This window comes from Thamnophis sirtalis, unplaced genomic scaffold (genome assembly GCF_051295495.1).
Source record: "Thamnophis sirtalis isolate CommonGarterSnake01/CBP01778 unplaced genomic scaffold, rThaSir2_p1.2 scaffold_2, whole genome shotgun sequence".
NCBI lineage: Eukaryota > Metazoa > Chordata > Lepidosauria > Squamata > Natricidae > Thamnophis > Thamnophis sirtalis.
The window spans coordinates 158,314,303-158,341,255 of NW_028261382.1; the positions used below are offsets into that span (position 1 = coordinate 158,314,303).

The 26,953-nt window shown below is 38.4% G+C and overlaps 1 protein-coding gene across 1 annotated transcript; it reads right to left on the reverse strand.

Moving 5' to 3' along the window:
- Window positions 1-3,519: 3,519 nt before the first annotated feature.
- On the reverse strand, window positions 3,520-7,900 carry DSEL (dermatan sulfate epimerase like). Its single transcript, XM_087707316.1, has one exon. It carries the CDS (start codon window positions 7,399-7,401, stop codon window positions 3,745-3,747), a length of 3,657 nt encoding a protein of 1,218 aa, XP_087563442.1. The 5' UTR covers window positions 7,402-7,900; the 3' UTR covers window positions 3,520-3,744.
- Window positions 7,901-26,953: the final 19,053 nt, after the last annotated feature.

Below are 26,953 nucleotides of genomic sequence, written 5' to 3' on the forward strand. Positions count from 1 at the left end.
CCCACCACTGCTTTGAATGGTCACTAAATGAACTGTTGTAAGTTGAGGACTACCTTTATATGGTAAAACTGGTTAATTGCTGTGGTTTATCTGTCTTGAGTATCCCAAATAAGGAACAATTATTCAGTTATCATAGTCAATATTATGGCCCCAAGCAATGATTCTGGTTACTAGACAAAACCAAAGGCCAATTTCAACATCGTACAAAATGAAATGAAGAGTCATAAAATTGCAGACAGTGTAAGAGTAGAAAAGAAGAACTGGAGGGATGGTGTGGAAAGAGAAATAAATGGATACCCTTTAGAATAATATTGAGTGTGTGATTTGCATATCTCCTGACATTTACAAATTGTATTTTTCCCTAGAGAAAATGGAGGGAAAGAGTAGGAAAACTCCCACAAGGCTTTCTGTTTTAAAGCACAGAAAGTAAGAACAGATGACTTGTTGAAAAAACAGAAATCAAGCCTTTTAAGTTAAATAAATCTTTTAGTGCAATTAAAAAAAATCAGACCAAGCTCAGTGTATAGGCAAAGTTTGAAAAAACTGTTGAGTTTATCCATCATCCACAATAAAATGGGATTTGACTCAGAAGGGGGAAATTGTTAAGATGCAAAGCAATGAAGACACCTTAACTTACTTTTTAAATTAAAGTCACAGTATTAATGCTACAATCCTAAACAGAATTACTAATGAAGCCATTTTATCCATAACGATAACATGCGTGATTGACATTAGATGCTTTGTTGATTTCTTTTTAAAAAGCCTTTCTTCTCCATCAGGTTCCTATTTTTTTTAAATGCAATACAGTCAACTATACTTTTCAATAAATGTGACATGAAGAATTCAAATTATATGCTTGTATGTTGATCCAGATATATAGAATTCACTGGAATTACAGTGAAATATCTGTTGCACAGGCCTTCAATTTAGTGCCTTCAAAAATGTTTAAGGACAAACAGGAATGTCTTTGCTGCCTGCTATATAGAAGTATATAGTAGGTGCACTGTAAGTCCCTTCTCTTACAAATTGTCATCTTGCAGGATGAACAAAACATACTTTCTCTACCAGTTTCTGATCTCAGACATTACTACTCTCCTGTGGTTCTTGAAACCTGACTTTAATCCTGGGTCTGATATTAATATATTGTGTAGAAGTGTGTGTGTGTGTGTGTGTGTTGTGGTTTCTTGTTGTTATGATTGTTTTAGTCCAGACTGTGTTCCTTGTTTTTTGTTTCATTTTTATTTTGATATGCCATCTAGAGTCTATCGGAGTTGGGTGCCTATGACAAATTTAAATAAATATTTTTTTAAAAAACAGCTGAATATAGCAATAGTGATAAGACTTATATACTACTTCATGGTGCTGTACAGCACACTCTAAGTGGTTTACAGAGTCAGCATATTGCCCCCAACAATCTGGGTCCTCATTTAACTGACCTCAGAAGGATGGAAAGCTGAGTCAACCTTGAGCCGGTCAGGATCGAACTTCTGGCAGTTGGCAGAATTAGCCTACAATACGGTATTCTAGCCATTGCACCACTATGGGTCTTTATCATATATGATAAACATTGTATGGTTTAACATGTAGATTCTAAAGCAGATAACAGAAGATAAACAAGTAATTTCCCCTTTCTGGCCAGGGAAATATAGCATGTCTGTTTGTAATAATCAGGGATGGAATTAACAGGACTGTTCTTACTGTCAAGCCCTGTGTTTTAATGCTATAAAATGTGAGCAAAAAGGGGGGGGGGAGACTTAAAGATCTATGATAGAGCCTTGTGCGATAAAAGTTTTAAGTCCTATTATTTTATCAACCTGAAATGCTACTACCACTGAAGAGAGGAATGAATTTAAGAAATATCATTTTCTTTCAATGTCAGCTTGTGGGTTGTTGTTTTTTTTACATCTTTTAATAAATAGAAAAATCTAGCTATTGGCCTCTGTATAACTGCCATGTCATCTTGGTTGAAGACAATGAAAAAAAACCCCAGCAAGACTTTTCTTTTTTTCTTCCAACATTCTGAAAAGACCAATGCTGTAAGAGACTACCCAATTAGTCATAGGTAAAGATAAAGGTTCCCCTCGCACATTAATGCTAGTCGTTCCCGACTCTAGGGGGCGGTGTCCACCTCCATTTCAAAGCCAAAGAGCAAGCGCTGTCCAAAGATGTCTCTGTGGTCATGTAGCCGGCATGACTAAACACCAAAGGAGCATGGAACACTGTTACCTTCCCACCAAAGGTGATCCCTATTTTTCTACTTGCATTTTTAATGTGCTTTAAAACTGCTAGGTTGGCAGAAACTGGGACAAGTAATGGGAGTTTACTCCGTTATGCAGCATTAGGGATTCGAACTCCCGACCTTTCTGATCAACAAGCTCAGTGTCTTAGCCACTGAGCCACCACATCCCTTTTCTATTAGCCATATTGTTCACTGAAAAGCAAACACATAAATAAAAGAAAGATAGCTGCCACAGGAAAATTCTTTTGATGCTATCCTATTGAATCCCAGAAGCAGAACTGTATTCCAATTCTGCCAAATGCAATCGTAAAAATTCCTCTCTTGAGAAATCTCACTGAAATTCTGTTGACAGAGAAGGAACAGATTGCAGCAACTAAGTGTCACAGACGGTTAAGAGAAATCTGAGAGGGAAAAAAAACGGGACAAGATTTGTTTTGGTCCTATGCTGTATGTAGAATCAATTAGCGGTAATACAGAAGCTGGCTGTGTTTTCAAAACCTCTTGCTTTTCTGATTGTTTTCCTATGCTTCCAGCATTCTAAAATGTTGATTTGCTAGAAGAGGAATGTCTGACCATATGCATTCTTGGTAAACCAACAGCAAATCTCAGCTTAAAGGCTTTAGCAGTCTTTGCATTTGAGAAGTAAACTCTTATACTTCAAACCGTAATAGGATTTATCATTATGCCACATCATCATTTTTAATCACAGAACGATGACCATGGGAAACATCACCCTGAAATATATATCCTGATAACCTTCAGAATTCCATTCCACTGAAACAGAGGCATTGCATTTAAGAAACATCATTTTTTTCCATGTCAGCTTGTGGAGTTTTTTTTTCCCCATCTTTGCTAAGGCTGCCAACAGAACCGCAGACACTTTGCCAAGATATTTGTACAGATGTGCGAGTATATCTGCAGCATCCAATTGTTCCACTTATGTGTCTGGTAACCATAGCTGGTTGGTTAGGTTGAGTTGACAGCTTCTCAGTATCACTGGCGTGGTTAAGGACAAGCATAGCAGGCCAGTAAATCTAGCCCAAGGGAGACCATGTTTGCCAAATGTGAAGTCTGTTTGGTGATAAAAGGAGTTGATCAGAGAAATCTAAGGCTGAGTTCTGCCTCTCTCCCCCGCCCTCAAATAACTAGCAGATGGTAGCAACATTTGGCAATTCTCCTGCTTAGCTAGGATTCATATTGATACCCTAGAAATGAAATGAAAGCTCTTGTATCCTATTACCGCTCCCCTGAGCTATCTAGTACCCATCTGGAACAGAAAGTAAAGATTCATACAGCTTTATTTTCAAAGGCAGCAAAAGGGAAAAGGACATTTTGTTGAAAGGGGAAGAGGCAAGGTTGGGTGAAAACATACCAGAGCAAGTATTTTGTTTCGTTTAAAATAATCTCTTTCTGCAAGTGTCACAGACTATACATACATTTTTTTTTACAAGAATAAACCAGATTCTTATCTACAAATTGAAGAGCCCAGAGATCCTTAGTGCAAACTATTGCTGGCCTGCAGCTTTTAAATCAGTAAACTTTGGATACCCTAAATGGTCCATTAAAGTTGAACAGATATCCTCAATCTGCTTAATTTCCTCTGGAGGCATATTGTGCTGCCAAGCATGGATGCCCGCTGGAGAGATTTCTCCTTCATAAGGAAGATAGAAAAGACTGGTGGATGTAGCAAATAGTATTTGGTTTAAGCTGGCTGGAGCCAGAGGCATGCCAAGGAAGTCATAGATGGCTTCAGCAGTCTTCTGGGGAGAGTTGACAATATCTTCAAATTTGATCAGCTGGTAGTTTGCTGGCAGCAAACCCTTATTTACTCTCAGGGCGGCTGCTGTGTTGGCCAGCCATAAATGGGACATCACGGTGACTGCATTTGAATCTGAAGCGGGAAGCTTCTCTGTCAAAGCTTCATATTCAAAGGCATAGCCTGAATTGGAACCACATTTTTCTTCATGACTGTCTCCTTTAAACAGCTTAGTCAGGTGCTGTGGTACTTTCCTCAGAGAGTAAAGGCTAGGCTGGTTTCTGTACAACATTGTGTAGATCCAGGCACGTGGATCTCGAACCACATAAAGCGCTCTCAGGGAAGGACCAATGACTTCCTGAAGGAAAGGTAACTTTAATGTCCAACTTCCACTACTCAGACTAAGGACGGGACGAGCATTTGGATAAGAGGCAAGGTGTTGCCTCAGTTCCCGAATGTATTCAGCTTCTTTGTCTGAATTTCCTCGCAGGCGGTTTCTTTGCTCTACCATAGATTCTCTCTTCCTGGACCGCCTCTTCCTGTCTCTGCTAGTGGAAGAATGCTGCACCAATTTACTTCTGCTGGTTTCATGCAAATGGATATTTTGTAAGTGAAGCTTTGTGTCTTTGACTAAGGAAAGCAGCCAGCCCTGGAGGATCCGAAAATGGCCGCTCTGAACATCCGAAGCTTTCCATTCACAGGCATCAACAAATGAGTCAACCTCGAACTCGGTTTCAGGGATATCAAGGTAACCCGTAGGGATCTTGATATAGACAAAATCACTAGTGTTGTAAAAGAGCTGCTTCAGAATTTCTGCCCCTGAACTAGGGAGGGAAGTGATGATAACATTAGGCAAATTAGGATGTCCTTGGTCCTCCCTTTCGCCTGGTTCCATATTTGTCATACTGCTGGTCCACTTTGCGCAAATCAGCTGAGTGCAGGAGCTCCACACATCTACAAGTTCAATAAACCACAAGGTGATCACCAGGATTAAGACCCAACGCAAAAGCTTACCAAAGGAAATGTAAAATCGCCAGTGAAAAGCCAATATGGCCAAGCTAATCCCCAAAATAAATCCTGCTATCACATTCACTTTAAAGCCAAAGGGGAAAATGGATTTATGAATAAGTCCCTGCTTCCCTAACATCTTAGTGCCCAGGCCAAACTGTGTAACCTTTCCTGGAGTGGCTACTGTGGCATAGCCACCAAATCCTAAATAACGGAACCTTGTCCACAGATTGAGATACTCTGTTACAACAGAGTAGATTATTTCTGTATTGTTGATGTTTAGAGAAATCCGATACCCCGACTGGGCATCGTCAATAAACCTACAGGTAGAAACATTGACATAAGGCCCATGGAACACATAGGCAATTCTCGCAATGTTACTCTTTGTAGAGAAAGTGACATTTACAAATTGAGTCCATCTCTTTTTGAACTCAGCTGCTTGCTCGGCCTCTTGTATCCTAGCAACAGGGCTATTCCCATGATGGTCAAACCAAAACATTTTATAGTGAGCATCCCAGACATCCATCATGGCTCCATTATATTTGTTCACAAATTTGTATGGGACATACTTGAAGTCAATGTCAAGATTATGAAAAAAGGCACTGATGGCATCAATAGGAGAGTCTTCCTCCTTTTCCACGTGGTCCACCACAAGTAATGTTTGAGGATTTAGTAGAAGCAATGAGCGGTATACACTTTTCAGCTTCATGGCTGATGAATATGCAGAAGCTGCCTCACCACTCACAAACATCATCTCTTCATGCTGAGAGGAGGAAATAATCTCCCCAAATGCATCCCCAACTTCATCCCCTGTCCACTTAAGCCACTGCATACATTCCCCGAGCTGACCTTCCCAAGGCTGATTGCACTGACTTGTAGGGGATGGAGCAAATACTAAAACATTGTTCAAGTGGCTAAGCTTAGGTCCATAAAGGGCCTCTGAAACGAACACCTGCCCATTTGGAGCAAAAGTAAAAGAGTTTTGATCAGGATGTTCGTGGCCTGGGTTGAAGCTACGCCAGCCGTCAATCCAGGAATACGGCTGAAAGTGTACTATATCATAGACAGCACGTCCCCCAAGCTTTCCAGACTTAAAGGAAACAAAAGTGTTTGTCTGAGTGTTTGGTAACCCCGCTCCATATGTAACCACTCCCCAATTTGGAAAAACATGCATTTTAGCCTTGCCATAGTCATCTGGAGGTTGGGGGGTTAACCTGGGGTCATACCATATGTACTCTGTATGAAGGGTGCTCCACCGTTGGGCAGTGGATGGTACCATTGGGCCATCTTTGGGCCGGTGCTTTCTAATTTGCTGTGCAAGCCAATTGCCTACTCCATTCTTCAAAACAAACCTATCTAAGAAAACCAGTTGGCTTTCTGGACCATAAAACCAATTGTAATTGGAATCAGCTATGCCTACAGTTCTCTGAAAGCCTGGCAAAAGGGTGGCATAATAAAACCAAAAGTGCATCTTGAGCCATTGGTTTTCAAGATTGTTAATCCCAAAGTGACGCTGGGCCAGGAAAATATACTGGGTGATGGATTTGGCTGTGTAGCTACCGTAAGCTACACCTTCATCCAAGGAACCATCAACAATATGGTTTAGCAGAAACATAGTTTTTTCCATCACATCTACTACACCATGTTTCCAGGCATTTGCTTGGGACTCAATGCCTCCTCCAGTCACCAGGGCCCCAATGAGCAATGCCAGCATATTTGTGGCTTGATGGTTGTGAAGAAGTTGCTTGCCCCAAGAGCGGACTTTGGAGTACTCGTACATTTCCTCGGTCACAGCCCATATCTTGGTAGAATATTTTTGTCTTCTAACATCATCCAATGAGGCATATAAAAAATCAAAAGCAGTTGCAAAGCCAGTTAAAGAATGCCCAAGAGGAACTTCATCGCCTGGGGCATTCTCCACCAGCCAGTCTTTATATCCTGCCATTCTGTCCATGTATTCGACAGCAAAATCAAAGGCAGCTTTATCTTCAGGACTGAGGAGACAATAAAATGCTAGGGGAGGCAAATTGTTTCCATATATCTCATTCCACTTGGCAGCAAAATCAGCATGCTTGGGAGGAGGTAGATAGTAGGAGGGATTTGACAGCATTGTAGACACGGCACTCCGGAATGCTCTAAAGAGGTGTAGATGACTTGTGTGAGACTTTTGCCTCAGAGCTGGAACCTCTTCAGCACCAAAATATAAGTTTGGATACAGGATAGTTTTTTTCATCTTCTGATTTGCTCCCAAAGCTTCCATCCTCTGCTTCTCGTACTGATCCACATCATCTGTAAAAGTCACCCAGTCAGAGTAATTGCTTACAGATTCTTCAAAAGTGGAGGCTGCCAACATTACTAATGCTAGAAATATGGAATGTCCTGTAAACATTAGAGCCATGATCCATTAGGCAGATTCCTCACTACGGTTATACACCTCTGTTGGTGGGGTGAACGGCTGGAAAGTTCAAATTTCAAGCACAAATCAACCTCCCAGTGGGAAAATCTGCTTGAAAGTGCTTTACTGTACATAGGGAAAATAAAACTTTTACTGGTACACACAGTTCTTGGATGACAACGTCATTAGGCACAGCTCTATGTTGAATTGCAAGTACACTGACAGACATTGTATGGCTATACAGAAAAGTAAAGAGAATGTCATCTCTCACTAATGTCCATGTATACTTGATACATAGGTTCTGAAAAGGATATTGTATGTTTAGCAAGCCATAAAGTGCAGCGGGGGGAGGTCATATCCAACTCATTACTTTGTTAATAATGGGATTATTCTTCCTCAAAATACATTTAGTCATTCATGCCATTGAAAAAGAAAGCAAGAACATGACATATATCAAAACATTAGGAAACAAATGTCGTTTTGTATAAAAGGGAGCATACAGCGAATGAATTGTGTGCCTTCATTTTCATCTCTCATGTGGGTTGAAAATATCCATACGTTACTTTTTGTGGGTAGAAAGGTTTAGCAAAATATTTTTGCCAGCCAGACTTGTAGCAGCTCCAAACTTAAGCCATGAAAGCTTTGCTTGATCTGAACTTCCTGGAAGAGGATGGTGGTTTTAATGCTTGGTTTCATGACTGCCATGTTCTCATCCATCTGTGCAACTGGCTCCTGTTCTGAAGGTTTTTTTAACTACCTTGATGTCCTCATCACAAGACACATTTTAAAAAGGGTGCAGAAAATGTGAAACACCGATCACTTTTGCTTCCACTGTTTCTGTAGTCTTTTTTCTTTGTTTGGTATGATGAACTTATCTGCTTTAAAAAGAAGAACCAAAAATGTGTCATTAAATGTTTTTAAAGAAATATTAAGCTAAATATTAAACTAATATCAACATATACATATTTTTCTTTAAAAAGCCAAGACATGGTGGCATTCTTATTCTGATCAAATTAGCATCAGAAATAAATAGTGTGAGCTTCTTCACCCGTTTCCTTCAAAGTGCTTGAGCGTTCGGAATAGGTTGAAAACTTTTACCCAAGAATGAATCAATTACATTTTGGTTAAGTGTCAACGCCACCCAGAAACCCCATCAATAATGCCAATTGTCAATTAAACCTATTTCTTTCTTTTCCTGCTAGCTGAGGCAAGAGCACCAGTTTTGAGAACCAAGCCAACTTGAAGAGTGTCTGAGCTCTGACAACTTTGTCCTTTTGAAATATGGTCCCAAAGCATTTCAGTTTCCCCACCCAGATATGCTTGTAACTAATTTATTAGTTACAAACTAAATTATTCCCTTTGCACCTAATGATACATATATAGGTATCCTTAATGCCCCTCTTTTCACCTGTGGCCGGCCGAATGGCTGGTCACCAGAGGGCGCCAGGAGCTAATTAACCAGACCGGCCTGGCACACTTAGCACAAGTTTTCTTTGCCAACAGATGGAAATACTTAAAAGTCATCGCCAACACGAGGTGCGGCCAGGAAATTCTTCTTAATAATAGTAGCAATTGTAATATGATAATTAATGAAAATCTTCCCCTAACATTGTTTTAAAAAGTTGCAAAGCCGCCGCCTTACCTTAAGGAGTCTTTCTCCGGAGGACAGAATAACGGAAGGAACCGATAAAAAAGAGGAGAAATATCCGGGGAAACAAATAAGTTGCTTAAAAATATGTTTAGTTTAGGGTTTTTTCCCCCCCTTTCCGCGGATCTGCAGGCCGGCGCTCCCCGACTGGATCGGATAAGCTCCGAGCTCCCTTTCGGCTCCTTCACAAACTGTCCCGAAGCCCGGCTTGTGTCAACACGTGATGGATCCGCGTCGTGGGTTTTTGTTTTCGTTTTTCCTCTACCCCAAGATCGAGGAAAGAGTCGGATCCCGGCAAAGACAGTCCGAAGTAGCCGAAAAAGAAAATTAAAAAAGGCGGAAAAGCCGCTTAGTCTCCTCGTAGCGTTAACGTGAAGGCGCCGAGAAAGAATGGACTTTTTCTCCTTTTTACCCCGATCCCGCCAAGTGGGGAGGAGTCGACCAACAAAAATCAAATCAAGTCTCAGGCGGGATTAATCGTTCAGAGTTTGATGCCAAATCGACTCCGGCAAAGAACGTGACTTTTTCCGCAGAGACGAGCCAGGCAGAGCCGCTGTGCCCATAGCCGCCGCTGCCGCCGCAGCTCCGGCTTCTGCCTGAAGCGACGGACTTTCCGCCGGCCGAGCCTCAGCCATGATCATCCCGCTGCCTGTCTGTCAATCGGTCCGCCTCCGTTGCAGCCAGCGGCTCAACCGCTGCGGTCGGCGGGTTGAAAGCTACAGCGGCCAACGCCGGGCAGATTAAGAGCGGCAAGCGCTGCCTGGAGCCGGGCGGAGTCAAGGCGGGTGTGGCGGCGGTCTCTGCCCTCGCCGGCAGCTGCTGCTGCTCATTCTCAGTGGGTTTTTTTTTTGTTTTTTTGCAACGCCCGCCCGGTACCGAGCATGTGCGAAAGACGCGGTTCCCCCCCCCCCCACACTCTTCAACCTCCACCCCCCTACTCTTAACTACACCTGATCTTTGTGAGAGGGCGTGAAGCAAGCGGGACGGGGGTGGGGATGAGCTGGGATCGGGTGGGACCTAGGTGGAAGGAGCAGCGGGGGAGAAAACTGAAGAGATGCCAGGAAAGTGTTGATGGAATGGGGACGTTCTCTGCGAGCATACAGACGAACGCTCTTGAAACGTGCCCAGGCTGACTAAGTGGGTGAGGTTCTAGGAAGAAAGTAAAAGTCAGCACTTTGTGGATTCTCTCTTTTATTCATTAAACATGAAACTCAGTCAACCGAACATTTAAAAGTGTGTCACAAATACCATTGACTGGTGCTAGTGATTGATATGGGTTGCTGCCAACATCCTAGGTATCAACCAAGTAAGGTAGCTTCTTAAGATATATGATGTTCTGAGCAGTGCAATTTTTTGCAGTTCCTCTGGTGTTATTACAGGAAGCTGCAATTTCCTGATGTGTTTTGTAAAATTTTGAGTGCCCCGATGACAATGGGTATCACTGTGATATGCTTCATCCATAACTGTTTATTTTGATGGCCAGGTCGTGATATTTCATAATTTTTTCCAGTTCTTTTTGACTCTGGCGTCTCCTGGTACAGCGGTCAGTAAACTCTACTCTCCAGCTCTCAACAACCGTGATATCAGGCGTGTTGTGTTCCAAATGATGATCTGTCTGTATTCGAAAATCCCACAAGATCTTCACCATCTCATTTTTAGTAACATTTTCCACTTTATGTTTCCATTACTACTACTACTACTACTACTACTACTATTACTACTACTACTACTACTGTATGGTTAATCTTTGGTGAGATTCACAGCCTTTGGGGCTGTTTGGTAGCTCAACAGCTTGAGTCCTAACGACGGACCTAGGGACTGTTAAGGTAACAGGATATAAGGTGTTCCAAGTAGGGTGTTTTTTTGTAGAATCAGAATGTTCAAATCGGGTAAATTTAGAATTTCCAAATAGCGAGGTAGCCCTTTAGGTATTGCTCCAAGGGCTCCAATTACAATCGGGATAACATACGATTTCTTTTTCCACAGTCGCTCAACTTCAATTTGCAAGTCCCGGTACATTGTAATTTTTTCTTGCTGTTTATCTTCAATTCGTGCATCACCAGGTATTGCAATGTCAATGAACCATACTTTTTTTCTATTATTATTATACAATTGTATCACAGCGGCCAGTTGTTTCACCGGATTTGGCATTGGTTACTAGTCGGGCCACACCCAGGGGCCTAGGACGTCGTAACATATTTTCGTAATATGCATGCAGATCCAAGCAGTGCAGCTTTTTGCATTTGACTGATAGTGATTTTGTCAATTTTTAACTGTTTTAAATATAATTCCAGTGCTTTTGGAATAGCACCCAATGTGCCGATTACCACTGGAATTACCACTGCTGGTTTGTGCCATAATCGTTGAATTTCGATTTTTAAGTCCTGGTATTTTGCGATTTTTTCATATTCCTTCTCGTTGACCCTGCTATCACCTGGTATTGCGATGTCTATGATTGTAACCTTATTTTTCTCAACCAGTGTGATGTCTGGTGTATTATGTCCATTTGTATACAAAATTATTATAATTAAAAATTTATTATTATTATTATACAATTGTATCACAGCGGCCAGTTGTTTCGCCGGATTTGGCATTGGTTACTAGTCGGGCCCCATCCAGGGGCCTAGGACGTCGTAACATATTATATTATTATTATTATTATTATTATTATTATTATTATTATTATTATTATTATTCATAGGAGTAGTTGAAAACAACCTGTTTCAAAGACATGACATTATTAAGCTCAAAATGAGTCGTTGCAAGTAAAAAGGTCTGAGGCTTTTGGTCACCACCAGGTCCTAAGATCCTTGATTTGAATCGAAGGTGTAAAAGACAATCATCATCATCGGTATACAAAACAATAATCATCATTTTTATATGGGACCTGGTTGAAAGCACAGATCACCTGTCTGCATAAAAAAAGCCAACCGTAATCATGCTTTGGCAGAAACTTTATGGCTGGATCCTTCAGAATTCCACTGTGGCTAGCCTCCTCTCCTTAACCTCCATTGATTACCCATAAGAAATTCTTCTACTAGGCATATAGAAGTATTGGTTGAGTTACCATTACATTGCATGTTTGATACAAAGTTAAGTTCTACTTTTCCATCTTCTTAACCCGGTAACATAACAGAAGCCCTAGACCACGGGTGTCAATCTCACTGCATCATGATGCCATCATGTGACGTATCATGACATTTTCCCCCTTTGCAGAGCTGGGGTGGGCGTGGCTTATGCATGGTGTATCCAGCCCGTGGGCTGCCAGTTTGACATCCTGCCCTAACAAAGACAAATGTGCCACCCCATGTCCCTGATCCTTATTTTTCCTCAAAATCTACAATGACTGTAATATTTTCATGACAGGATTTCAGGACAATCATGCTTTTTGTTAAATTCAGTGTATTGCAAAGTTTGTTATATTTGTGGGATAGTGCAACAAGAAATCTTAGCTGAAAATAAATTAAAGTCCTAGGTTATAGTGTTATAGAAGTGGTTTTCAAATTGTCTAGACTGAACTGTCTGGGAACTTAAGGCTACTGTGAAATTGACTAGTGAATAAACCCTCTCTTGGATAAATTAATGGATGTAATGCAACTTAATCTTTATGAACTCATATATAGATTTTGCTACAACAATCCAGATCTAAAAAATGCATTGCTGGCACTGAATGTGGAATAGTAAGAATAATGTAATAGTACATTCTTATTCTTGGACAATAAATATAAAAATACAATTGCAAATAAGAATTGATATAGCCACTGAAATATGTGGGGCTTTTTTCTGGGTGTCCAACTGGTCACAAGAGATTAAAGTTGTCTATTTTTCCCTAAGGAGAATTGAAAATCTCATCCAGTTGCATATTGTTATTGTCATCATCAGGCACCTGATTAACATAATGTCCAACTTTTTCTCCATCCAAGTTACAGCTTGCTTACTCTTTGTCCACTCGACAGTAAAATGGTTCCACCTTTGAATTCCTTTTATATTTCATATATATCTTCAGACTTAATTCCTTTTATATTTCATATAAAGTTTAATAGAGTTTCCAATATCAAAAAGTGAAACTCCATACATTAGAATTAGACCCATAGTTTTGTTTCATAGAAATCCCCCCCACCAATAATCAAATCTGTTATTAATGAATGAAACTTCTGTTACAGTCAAAATACCACCATAGATTTGCTGTTGTAATAACTGATTCCATTAAGATGTTTTACCCAGACAGATTCCATAGAAATAGGTCTGAGAAACCCACAGCAGAAATGAGGTATTTGGGGTTTGGTTGTTTAATTGTTCTTGGAGGAATACTGGCTCTAAACTTGGAAGGCTGTTTCTTGCCTAATAGGAACTTATCAAGCTGTGATTGATGTATCAGGCTAGTTCCATTTCAGAGCCATCTGAACTGGAGGACAGCATTACTATACCTTGTGGCTGATTTCCATAAATTCATTATATTCATAATGAAGCAATATGTCATTTTATGAATGGAAAAAATCAACAAACCTAACAGAATATGTTAGCAATTAGGCTGTGATCGTGTTAATGTTCTTATTGAAAGTTATTGTGACATATGCGATAGTGTTTGAGCTATCTACATACATATTTATATCTAGATCTACATATTTATTTTACTTTTTACCATGTTTTAGTCTCTTAATTTTTTCAAAGCTTTGCAAACACCCCAAGACCTCCTTTATAATCAATCAATCAAAGTCAGGGGCATACAGGAGGGCTGTTTGCAAAGGCTGACTGGGTGCTATAAACTCCAAGAGGAGGGATAGAATACAGGACGAGAAGCAAAAGGACAGACTCCAATTGACAATGTGGACCAAATATTAGCCTTACTCTGATCAAGGCTATAATTAGTCAAGAAACCAACTGAATAGAATGGCATCTTTCTTCATCCATCCCTGACAATATAAGCATTGTACCCTGATGCTGAATTATCTTCAGGATTGCTCATTTGTAGATCCCAAAATCAATGAAATTGTGAAGAAGTTTGGAACTAATGAGAGCCATCAATAAGGAAAGCTAATGATAGAGTTGGTATTGCAGATCATTCCTATATTTTTATGCTATTTTAAGATCTGTTTCTCCCAATGAAATATCTTGAAATCCATTGGCATACCGAGGTCACCAGCATGGGATTGAGAATGGGAGGTCTTTGGGTTGAAGAAAATCACTTTCAAGTACTTTCAGCAAAAGTAGAAAAACACCATCACTGTCATGTCTTGCTTTTGAATTTTCTGGGTATATCTAATCAGACACTGAATGACTCGTTGTTTTGGACAACTCAGATATCGATCTGATCTTAAAAGAATCTTTTTATATTTCCCTGTCCTAAATAGGAGAAGGGCAGTGGCATATGTTTCCTTAAGACAAGGGTCTCCAAACTTGGCAACTTTAAGCATAGCTGGCTGGAGAATTCTGGGAGTTGAAGTTCACACACCTTAAAGTTGCCAAGTTTGAAGATCTCTGCCTTAGGAGAATGGGAGTGTGACACATATGGTGTCAGTAGAGGGCAGACCAGAATGGAACTTTTGTGAAATAAGCTATGGGTTTGAACCATTTAAAAAACAATTCTCTAAATGCATTGCTTTAATCCTCTAGCTTACTCATCAGATCTTCTCTCTAAATATCTGTTCTTAATTTATTCTGTTGCACACCATGGGATGAAATGTGCCACTTGGTCAATGATATAAAGTTGCTGTGGTGTTAGAGATTTGCATTTGATCTTTAAATAAGCAACATGGAATTGTATAACATGCTACGTAATGCCTCCTGCGTGGTACAGATTAAATTTTTAATTGGTCAATCTTATTTCATATTTCAATGGACATTATTATTCATAATAACAGTCAATGTTACCTTCACCCAAGTGCTGCAATAGCTATGTGGTAATTTAGGTCAACTAACATAAACTGGCAGTTTAGCCTTATTGCCTAGGATCAAAAGAAGAAAGACAGAAAGGAATAATATTCAAGTTAAAATGACTATTTCAGAACAATCACGGGAGTACATAATATTAACAAAATACCTTTAAATTAAGAGAAACAGATTTATGAATTTATGACTTGGTAAATATGCAGTAATAGTAATCATACATTACATACCGGTACATACATATCTAAAAACAGATTGAGCAGGAGTGATATTACAATATGATTTCCAGCTTTTAAAATATCAACTATCTTATATCTACAAAGAAAAACTTTTCAAACTGCATAGAAGATTCTTAGATGTCATAAGCATCAGCTAAGAAATATGCAATTACATTTCTCAGAGCATGGATATGCTTGGCTACCAGAAGAGTTGCATTTGCCAAGTGATAAACTATGCCTGCTTATTTATTTGTTACTGCTTTTATTTAAAAATAATCTTGAAGGAATTCATTGTGATATTCATAGCTTCCCACACTTTAACTTCCCAACAACGCTTTGAGATAGTCAGGATTGAGGGAGAGTGGTCAATTCAAAGCTATGGAGACACAACACAGCACTTCTTTATCTTATCTTCTTATCCTTATGTTCATTTCAGGCATGAAAAGTGTAATAAAGTGTTGGACAAATTTTACACCCATTCTATTGTAGTTGCAGAAATAAAATAAAAAACCAGCAATATGATGGAAGTGTGACTTTGCATATAGTGCTCTAAATAATGGTGTGGCTAAAGACCATAAGCAATCCAATAATGACTATTCCAATAGAAATACTTGGGAAGAAAAGTTGACTTTGAAGTCTTTTATGAAATGCAGAGTGGAGATGTCTGGAAATGAAATGATAATTCATATGGTATCAACTTTTTTGGAAGGAAAAACTCATGAAGGGCACTTAAGAAAAGTACCTCTGCGATTGCATATTTTTATATGAATTTTTCCAGTGCTAATATTTTTCAAGCTTATTAAGACAATTAATAAAGTTCACTTTTTTTAAAAAAAAGTATATGTAAAATCCACTGGGGAAAAATACCCCACAAAAAAGGAAATCTTCAGAGCAGAAGCTCTTTCCTCCAAAAGATCTTGGTTTTGTATGTTACATTCATTTCTTCTTTTTTGTTGTTTTTATAACAGCCTTATGATATACAGAATTGACTTGTCAAGAGAATAGGTTTAAATTTGAACCTCTTTAATCTTAATTCAAATCTTGAATCATTACACTCTGCCTTTGTAATAAATAAATTAGGACTTAAGGAGAGGAACATTAACCATGCAAAGGGTCTTCAACCTATGCTATATCCATCGATGATTTATTCAGAAGGCTCCAAACTAATAATATCTTCCTACATTTTCTTAAGTGATTTATTGAAGCACCCTGGGAAATTGTGCTGTGCTATTTTATTTATACATATACATACACACACACACACACACACATAATGTGTGTATCTTATATATAATAAGATTAAAATGTTTGCTTACTAGGAAATCTATAAAACCACATCTATAACTATTTCAACAGAACTTTTAAGGTATTTTAAGGTATTAAGCTATTACTAGTCAGAGATCCTATTGACAAGACTTTGTGCCTCATAGGAAAAAATATTTATTTATTTATATGTACACACAAAATTATGTATCACAATAAATTGAGGTACTTTATATTGTAGTAAAGAAAATTACAAATATATACATTCCACAAAATATACACAGTTTAAATTAAAGACTTTCTCCAAGCCCAACCACCATTAGTCCTATGCAGCCTGTAAAATAAACCAACAATCCTGCCTTATATAAATTGAGATTAGACTTGATTTGATTCATTGTGCCCTCACATTTCTAGGAATAGGAATTTAGCCAGATTGATGGCCAATGTACAGCAATTTAGTCTTCTGTAAAGTTTTTGTGTGAGCTCACACTCTCCTCCATCCAGGGCCTCATAGTTTCAAGCATTTTTATCATGACATTGAGATTGGCCTGACTGGGGTGAAAATGTTCAACTGAATATAGCAATAGCACTTAGATTTACATACTGCTTCATAGTGCTTTTACAGCCCTCTCTAAGCAGTTTACAGAATCAATATATTGCCCCCATCAATCATGGTCCTCGTTTAGCGACCTTGGAAGAATGGAAGGCTGAGTCTTTGAGCTGGTGAGAATCGAACTGCCAAACTGCTGGCAGCTGGCAGTCAAGCAGTAGTAGCCTGAAGTAGTGTATTTTAATCACTGCGCCACCACAGAATATTGTCAACATACTGATACCTTACCCTAAAATAAAATACAATCTTTCACATCAAGAGGATCATGAATTGATAACATTAAAAAGCTATCAACATCCTTAGCCTCCACAAGCTCAAAAAAGAGTCCCACATGTTCTCATGTGACATTGTCTCAGCCATTCTACCAGATTCTGCCCAAGTACTATTCAATCTCAAAGCTGAAGAAGCTTATTAGATGAGAAGCAAAATGTCTTCAAAGAAAAACCAGAAAGTCCAGTTGCCTCTTGAAAAAGCACTTTTGGGACAACCATGACTTGGATGTTTGAGGATCTCTATGGACATTTAATCTCAAACAAATAAGGGCTTTTCACTCAAATCTGAGTGAGTCCTTGGCCTTCCATTACTATGCTACTCTAGGATTGCATTATGATTGCTACATCACTCTTATATCCTGAAATAGCTATAAAACTGCCATCAACTTCAATAGCATGTAGATTTTATGCTGGAGAATGGGATACCTTTTACACTTGTCATATAGAAATAATTACTTAAGAACTTGAAGTACTAAAAATAGAATGATGTCTGATAGTTTCCCAGATAGAAACTAGATTTGCATCCAGTCCCATGCAAATAAATACATAAACAAGTAAAAGAGAGTCATATATATTGGTCTCTAGTTGTATTCAGGCTTATATGGTCAGAATGCAGGGGGCAAATGCTTGTAAAATATCAATTTCTTAAACAGCATTACAAAGCATTGACCAAATTATTTTATTATAGCCCATTTTAGGCCCTACATAGTGGTTATGACAAACAAGAACTTGATCAATTATAACAAGCACAAAAATAGAAGCAGAGGATATTTTTCAGCCAAGCATTTTGTTCATTTTTGTATTATTGCCAGTCTCGCATAAGAAACTCTTGAAAGTGAGTCTGTCAGAGACAAAAACAAAAAACAAAAACCGAAGAAATCCTCTGACTGACTGGGTGTCCATATCAGATGTTAATGTGAGAAACAGACAGTATCCATGGAAAAGGATTCCAAAAATATGTGAAATATGTTGAAATAAGCCAAAGACTCGAATTTTAAAAGCACGTCTCTGGCTTTAAAAAATAGCAGAATTATTTTCCCATTAGCAAGCTCCATTTTTGTAATTACATTTCTAAGTACACAGGTTTATTAGGGACTCCATTGTCTTTTGTGGGTTTTGGTATTCAAATAAAACATACCTTAATAACGGTTTATTAAATAAACCATGGTGAATTAGTTCAGACAATTTTAAAACCGAGATGGTGGTTTATAGATTATATTAGTTGGGTTCATATATCTTCTTAAACTAAAATTAAGCAAATCACATTATGGCTTAGCCTAATGCATGAACTCAGTTTTAGGCTTTCTAGCTATGGAAAATCCTACATATTTTCATGTGGATCTTAAGATTTACAAAGAATGAAAAGTAAATTTACAATTCAACTTTCATTAATGTACAGTGAGGAAGCTCAGCTGTTCTGAAGCTCTATGAGAGTTTGAAATATGGATCAAGCTCTCAAATGTAGATTAGGAAAAAATATTCTGTTTTACAATTTTTTTAATATGGTTTCTCTCACTACAGTATGACAGCAAATCTTTTCCAATCAAACATTGTTTAAAAAATATTGTAATTCATTTGTTTACTAAATGGTTCTTTACCAGCTACATAAGAAATAAATTAGTATGCTGCTTTTTTGCCATATCCCTTCTTTCTCTATATATTTTTCATGCAAACTTTCTTACAAATGATTAAACTGCATCCATGCATCACTGCTGTTTCCTAAGATGGTTTCCAAAGAGGTTTTGTTATATATAAAGATGCTACCAATCTGGGCTCTCATGGTAATGTGGCAATTTCATATTTTTAAAAATTAGAAGAACTTTTGTAAAAAATAAAAATTGGTGCCAAATGGGAGGGAACCTGATGATATGAAGATAGATTTCTCTGGTTATATTGCTCATGGGAATCATGTTGATTGTACACTATAGAGATCATTACAACTTGCTTCCAGAAGTTGTGAATGTTCCAACACTGGGAGTTTTTAAGAAGATGTTGAACAACCATTTGTCTGAAATGGTGTAGGGTTTCCTGCCTAAGCAGGAGTTTGGACTAGAAGACCTCCAAGGTCCCTTCCAACTCTATTATTCAATTTCTATTTCATTATTAATGTCTACAACTTCAGTGGGTTTGATTGGTCTTTCTCAAAAAAATCTTTATCATACTATTATTAGAGATGAGTCCCAAGAACTTTTCTATTCCTAAATTATTATCATTTCCTTTCTGATAAAGCTGGGAGGTGTCTTACCTATCAATTTTTTAAGGATGGTCAACTACAATTGGAATTCAGGTCTGAGATGGGAAAACCACAACAGGAGCAATAGAAGTGACACCCAGTTTCATTTCTCCTCTGAATGCCCCCAAAAATCAAGAAAAGTAGTCTAGACTGAAAAAATTGTTCAAGGTAAAGCAAGCAACAAAAAGCCCCTTGAAATATTGAAAAGAAAACTAGTACCCCCACACACAACAACTCCCCTCCCCACAAACCCTCACATAAATTCTATAAAACTTAGGATAGATTTTTGGCTGACGTCCCAGAATAGGAACCCTGCAAGATAAATTGTTCAGGGTTATAAATGGTTACTCAGAAACACCCTTCAACTCAATGGGACTTTTAGTACTGAGGGCAATTAAATTGCAGCTTTAGTCCTGCCCATATGCTTTGAGGAGAGAAATAAATATGAACATAAAGACTTGAGTGAGATTGATTTTGATGATCAATTACTTCAGCCATCAACAAAACAAAGAGCTGTTTTGAACATTCTGACAGTTGCATATGTCTTCAGAAAATGGAATTAGGGGAGATGCTTTCCTCAGGCTAAGTAACAATCTTCCAAGATGATATGTCAGGGGACACAAGAAGAAGCAGTCTTAAAACTCACACTTTCATTGATACAGGACAAACTTCCATCCTTCCATAATTGGATAAATGGGAAATCTGGGAGATGTACAGCTTGAAGGAACTAAGTGGCAGAAAGTTGGAGAAATATCTAAGAAAAAACACAAATCCAGTGTTATAGGTCTGTTTTTATGTTTTGGAGACTATCACATGAATATCAAATAATAAGACTACAAGTGATCACATAACGAGGAACATTTTGGTACAGACCTATGGCTGTGATATGGGGATTTATGGTAGCATGGCAATCACCCATTACATTTTTTGCCAGATGAATTAAGAACTAGCCAAGGGATTTGTGTTAGAATATCCTCTTCAAGCAGGAATTGGATTTGTCTAGTCAAGTGAAAAGAAGGATGAGGGGTGACATTATAGCAGTGTCCCAATATTTGAGAGACTGCTACAAAGAAGGGAGAGGTCAACCTATTTTCCAAAGCACCAGAAGGCAAGAGAAGAAACAATGGATGGAAACTAATCAAGGAGAAAAGCAACCTAGAATTAAGGAGAAAATTCTTAACAGTGAGGAAATTAACCAGTGGAACGGTTTGCCTTCAAACGTTGTGGGGGTTCTGTCACTGGAAGCTTTTAAGAAGAGACTGGCTAGCCACTTGTCTGGAATGGTATAGATCACATGCTTGAACACTGGTTTAGACTAGAAGACCTCCAAAACCCCTTCCAACTCTGTTATTCTGTTAATTCATTGCCTTCACACAACACAATCAGTCCCAAAGTAAGATTCTTAGGAAACTTCACCTGTGTGGGTTTTTTACATCAGGAAACATGGACAGCCTGTGATTTGCAGAGTTGTGGAGAAGTGTTTAATAGGAGAAAGTAGAAAAAATTAATAGCAGTATAGACAACAGTAAATTAAGGTCAAACACCTCATCAAAATAAACTCTAAATCATTTTGACAGTGAAATAAGAAAACAAACATCTCTTCCTCAGGAGAAAATTTTCAGGACACTGAGAGATCTTAACCTAATACTGTATTATAATAAAGTAAAGTACATCTCTGTATCAGAGGTGGTATTCAGCAGGCTCTGACCAGTTCTGGAGAACCAGTAGCAGAAATTTTGAGTAGTTCAGAGAACCAGTAAATGCTACCTCTGACTGGCCCTGCCCCCATCTATTCTCTGCCTCCTGAGTCACAACTGATCAGGAGGAAATGGGGATTTTGCAGTAACCTTCCCCTGGAGTGGATAGGGAATGGAGATTTTACAGTATCCTTTTCCTGCCACACCCACCAAGCCACACCATGCCTACCAAGCCACGCTCATAGAACCAGTAGTAAAAAAAAAATTGAATCCCACCACTGCTCTGTATATACCTTTGTGAATATTTAAATATATCACATATTGGTCATGATAAAGAACAGGTGTTATATATGCATATTTGAAATATATGTCAAAATATTCCATTGTCTACTATGTCTAGCCATAATTTAGTTTATGGCTAAATTACAAAAGCCATGCACTCAAAGGTTAGTCTCACTTGTAACTCTTCATTAACATGTTCTTAATTTTAGAAGTTCTTAATTTTAACATATTGAAGAGAGAAGCTAGCTAAGGTTATAATCCTTAATTAGAAGCCAGATCTAATATTTTAACCTTGTATGAAAAAAGGAGAAAATGTGATGATATTCCCTGCCACTGGGAAATATTCTTATAGGCCAGTGCAAGACATACAGAACACTTAATTTAACAATTAATTCTGAGTGCAAAACAACATGATCTACACATAATTTCCTCAAATTGTTTTGTTAAAGAGACAATGTGTTGAAATGGAGGTTATGTCAAGAAATTGGTCTACTAATCTGGAGGTGACACACTTGCAATAATATCGCCTCAAAATATGGGTACATCTTTACTTAGCTGCCTTAGATAAATTAGCAACATGAATTTACAGATTATTCACCATTTCAGTACACTTAGTATGACTCTTGCAGATTGTTACTACTTCTTTTCTTAGTAACTGAAAGGGAAGGAGAAGAGCCAGGAGCCCTCGTTGCACATCTTCACCAGTAAAATCATATAGGCTTTCAAATGAATGCATATATTTGAAAGAACAATGACTAAAAATTTAGGGGTTTTCCTTGATGCCCATTTAAAATTCTTCAATTAAAAAAGCATAACTTGAATAAAGAAAAATAAAATGATTTTTAGATATGGAATTCCTTCAGCAGCTTGATGTCCTTCAAATATACTATGGTTACAGCTCCTGGGATTTGTAGGCAACATTAAAAAGTACAGTGTACAAATCCAAGATGTAATATCCTCCATATGGATTTGCATCCAAATGGGTCATAACCCAATGACCAGAAACATTATTTATGCAAGCAACAATGGAATTTTCAATTTCAAGTATTCCATTAAGCCTTCCACACATCAGATATCACTTCTAAATTGGCAAACAGGATTTATTTCAATACCCTCTCCTTAAGAAATGAAACTGGACATGTGAAATGGACATGGGTATCAAGAAGAATTTAATCCTTGTGTGGGGGCAGCTAAGACTGTATGAAGCTTCAGTTAGGAATTTGAATCAAACAGGACTCCCTAAACTGAAATTAATTAAACTGAATTATCTTCCAACTTCATAGAATCATAGAATTTTATGGCAATTATCTTGGGGACATCTGCAATCCTTTGTCTGGTACAGTAACCTTGTATTATCCAGTACTCACAACAAATTGCTGCCCAGCCTCAATCTGAACATCTCTAGCAGAGTCTTAAAATAGTCAGCCCATTTTTGAACATGTGACTGTTAAGAAAAGTTTCCTGTTGGCCAATTGAAAACTACTTCCTTATATATTAAACCTGTTGTTTCTTGTCCTATGATAGCAACAGTTTTGTCACATCTTTACACTGAGACCTCTAAAGATGCTTGAAAGCATCTATTGTTTCTCCCTGCAATGTTTACATCTCCTGACTAAACCCTATGCTTTCAAGGGATTTGAAAAACTCTCATTCTCTTATTTGCCTGATCCAAACATGTTCAAATTCATCAGTGTCCTTCTTGAATTGTGATGAACAGAACTAGATATCACCTGACCAGTTGTGCTATAGTCTTCCCAAACATAGGACTTCGCAATTGTCTCTCTTGACATTGGAAAATTAATCATCAAATCAGATGCCTCCAAATTGGTTCAATAATTTTGAAAGGCTTTCACATATACTGTATGAGAAACTTCTCTGCCCCCCCTCCCCATTAGATGTGAAAAATTGCATAGAACCAATTCTAATTGAAACTCTAAATCAAATTGATTTTCAAAGTCATTTTGGGTTGCCGAATTGACTGAATCAAGATTAAAATTATTATTTAAATTGGATGAGAGCCAATCGGAGACTGTTAACAGTTACATATCACTTTGAAGAAAGAAATCACTAAGAAGAAGAAGAAAGCAACAACCAACTGCTTTACTTTAAAAGGGGGGGGGGAGAGGAAACAGATTAGCATGCTAATGTTGTATGCCTTGATGTAAATTTAAAAAGACTGGCCATAAAATAAATTGAAATTCATTACTAAAGACCATAGAGAGACGACCTTTGTGCCTCCTCAGTCTGCTGTCCAGGCTATTAATTGTTACTGGGTAACTGCAAATCCTTTGCTCTACTTTTTATCTTTGAACCAATGGATTGGTATGTAGACAATGTCTTCAAATGGAAGCGTAGCTTCTGACAGCTTTTGAGATGGAATCTTGCCTTCTATAAATTAGGACATATGACCACTGTAGTCCTCAATTTTACGTGCCTAAGAACAACAATTCCAGATGGTATTTTAAGCATTATGAGATCTGGGCGCTTCCCAGCTCTTAGCAATTTATGTATAAAGGAAATCAAGGCAAACCATGCTGGAATACTTAACCTAAATGTTGACTGCAGATGCTTATAAGCTAAGCTGTGCAAGAAACCAATGCTATATTATTTTATTAGATTGCTAGGATTTGCACAAGTTTAGACTCAGCTCAGGGCCAGTTTTATCTTGCAACTTTTGTATTCTGCAGTTGAACAGATTATTTTCTGACCAAATAACAAATTATTTACAACAACAGCAAATATAGGCTCCTAGTTGCATCGACACAGCCTTATGCAGCTTATCAGCCAGTTGTATTCCCATTGGTGAGATATTTGGTCTCTCCTCTTATCCTGGCTCCTATTTCACACCTCCTATTTTTTCTGTTCAATATAATAGCAGTGTTCTGCATTTCCCGCATAGCTACCAAATTGTGTCTTTCACTATGTGGACTATTGGTCAGTGGAAAAGAATACTGATTAGCTCACGATGCTCAGAATGTCAGGGTTAGTAGAAGTGAAGACATGAAAGCAGCATTTCCTTTAAAAAGCTAACATGTTGTCCTCGACTTTCACCCACAACTGGGCCCAGAATTTCCATTAAATGAGTTATGTCTGATTTTAGGATATTTTTGCTGTGGTTGTTAAGTGTATCACACAGTCATTAAATGAATCCAATTTAGTAGAAGTGTAGACATGTATGCAGTATTTCCTTTTTAAAAATTGCAAGGTCGCGCAATAGTTAGAATTCAGTACTGCAGGCTATTTCTGCTGCCTGCCAGCTGCCTGCAATTTGGCAGTTAGAATCTCACCAGACTCAAGTTTGACTCAGCCTTCAATCCTTCTGAGGTGGGCAAAATGAGGACCCAGATTGTTGGGGGCAATATGCTGACTCGGTAACCGCTTAGAGAGGGCTTGTAAAGCACTGTGAAGTGGTATATAAGTCTAAGTACTGTTGCTATTTCCCCAATGACATTGCTTGTCAGAAGCTGGAAGGTAACACATGATGATCATAGGACCCTGGGATGCTGTAACCATCATAAATACATGATGGTTCCTGAGGATCCAAATTTTGACCACATGACCCTGAAGATGCTGTGACAGTCATACTGTCAGTGTTCCAAGTATCATGTAGAATTAAATCAGAGACCAAGGGAAAACTATCCTTAAAGTTCCAATTTAATAAATCAGACATCTTGGCATTGTGCTATGGAATCCCAATACTGGAAATGACATCAGAATTCCACCCAGTTAAAAGTTCATGATCTTGTCCCCACACCCACAATCCATCACATGGTCCAATCTTCTTCTTCCACGCTGACATCCACACCCAGCTGCTTCCGGTCAGGTGTCAAAGTACGGACACAAAGGATGACCTTGGCTTCTAATAAAGAATGAAAACAATACATTCCACAATCTTACTCCTTCTATTCACCCCTTCCATCAACTATACTAATGAAACAGCATAATGAAATAAGAGAAAATGTGGCAGGCCCAAATTTTAAAAGGAATATAATTGCAGGCCTGACACATACGTGGATTTTACAACATTTTTGAGGAACTACTTCCTCAGGTGAAGGATTAAATGAATTCTATTCTACAGAGGAATCATATGCTGGACTCTTGGAAGGATGCCTAAATTGAATATAAATGTAACGATAACAACAATAAAGTAGTAAGAAAAATAAAGAGGAACTTTTGTGTAGTAATAAACACCTATGCAATTTTAAGCTGAAATTAAAAAAATAATAAAGAAAAGTTAATTTAGGATGGTTAGGAAAATGAGATAAAGCTGTATAATAATGGAAAGAGCACTGTTATCTTTGTTTTCTTTTGAAAAATTGGAGACATTCAGGAAAGGATGTTGCACAGTGATAATATTCAAAAGCAATAAAAATGTCATATTTCCCTGCCTCTGATTATTTCAGCTAGTTTTGATTCCATGCAAGACAGCCCTTACTAAATTCCCAGTTAACTTTGAAGTAAACCAGCCCTATCCTATTGTTTTAGCTTAAGTGATCTCAAATAACTTTTGTGAGAATCAAATAATGGGAAGAATTCAAGTAGATCAAACTTAAGAGAAAGTATTGAATGTGAATGAATCTAACAATCAGCTGGATTTATTAGAACAGCTGAGGACAGCTACTGCCATGGTTGGCTCTCTGTGGTCCTACTCCCATGATGGCAAACCTATGGCATGTGTGCCAGAGATGGCATGCAGAGCCCTCTCTACTGGTATGTGCACTGCCGTTCCAGGTCAGATATTTGTTGCATTTTTTTCATGAGCGTCTGTTTCCCTGCAAATGAGGAAACAGAAGCTCACGAAAGAAAAATATTTTCTCTCTTGCTGCGCTGCCGGTGTTGGGATGCCATGCCTCCCACTGACCAGCTGCTCTTGGGGTCTCTGCTGCACATGCATGCATGCGTGCATTCACGTGCACCTTTCAGTTTGGGTATGTGTGTGCGCATGCAGTTTGGGCACTCGGTGTCTAAAAGGTTCACCATCACTGTCCTCTTCCAGCAACACCAAGCAAACTCTTACTGCATAATGAGCAATTTTCTGTACCAGAGTAAAGTAAAAGTGATGAAGTAGGTGACTTGTCTATTTGGAGTTTCTTTGTCTATTTGTATCTGTGGGTTAAGCACAAAGAAAGACTTGCTGCACACATATGGTTGCAAGTTTCCCGAGAGAATCCCAAAAGGGCTATGGTACTGTGAGGACTTCAGCTTGGCTTCTCTTACATGATGGATACAGGAAATAAGTTATGCATTAGTGATCATTACTTCATTTTGAGATTGCCAGCAACTTTTGAACCCAGTTTGGTCTAATAAAATCATCTTCTCCAACCAGACCTCCAGTATTCATCCCTCCTCCAGCTGTGTTTGTAAAGCTAGAGGTGGCTAAATTTCTTTGCCTAAAGGAAGCTTATCAAACCATAGGCTAGAGGGCAAATGGACTGATAAAAATAGC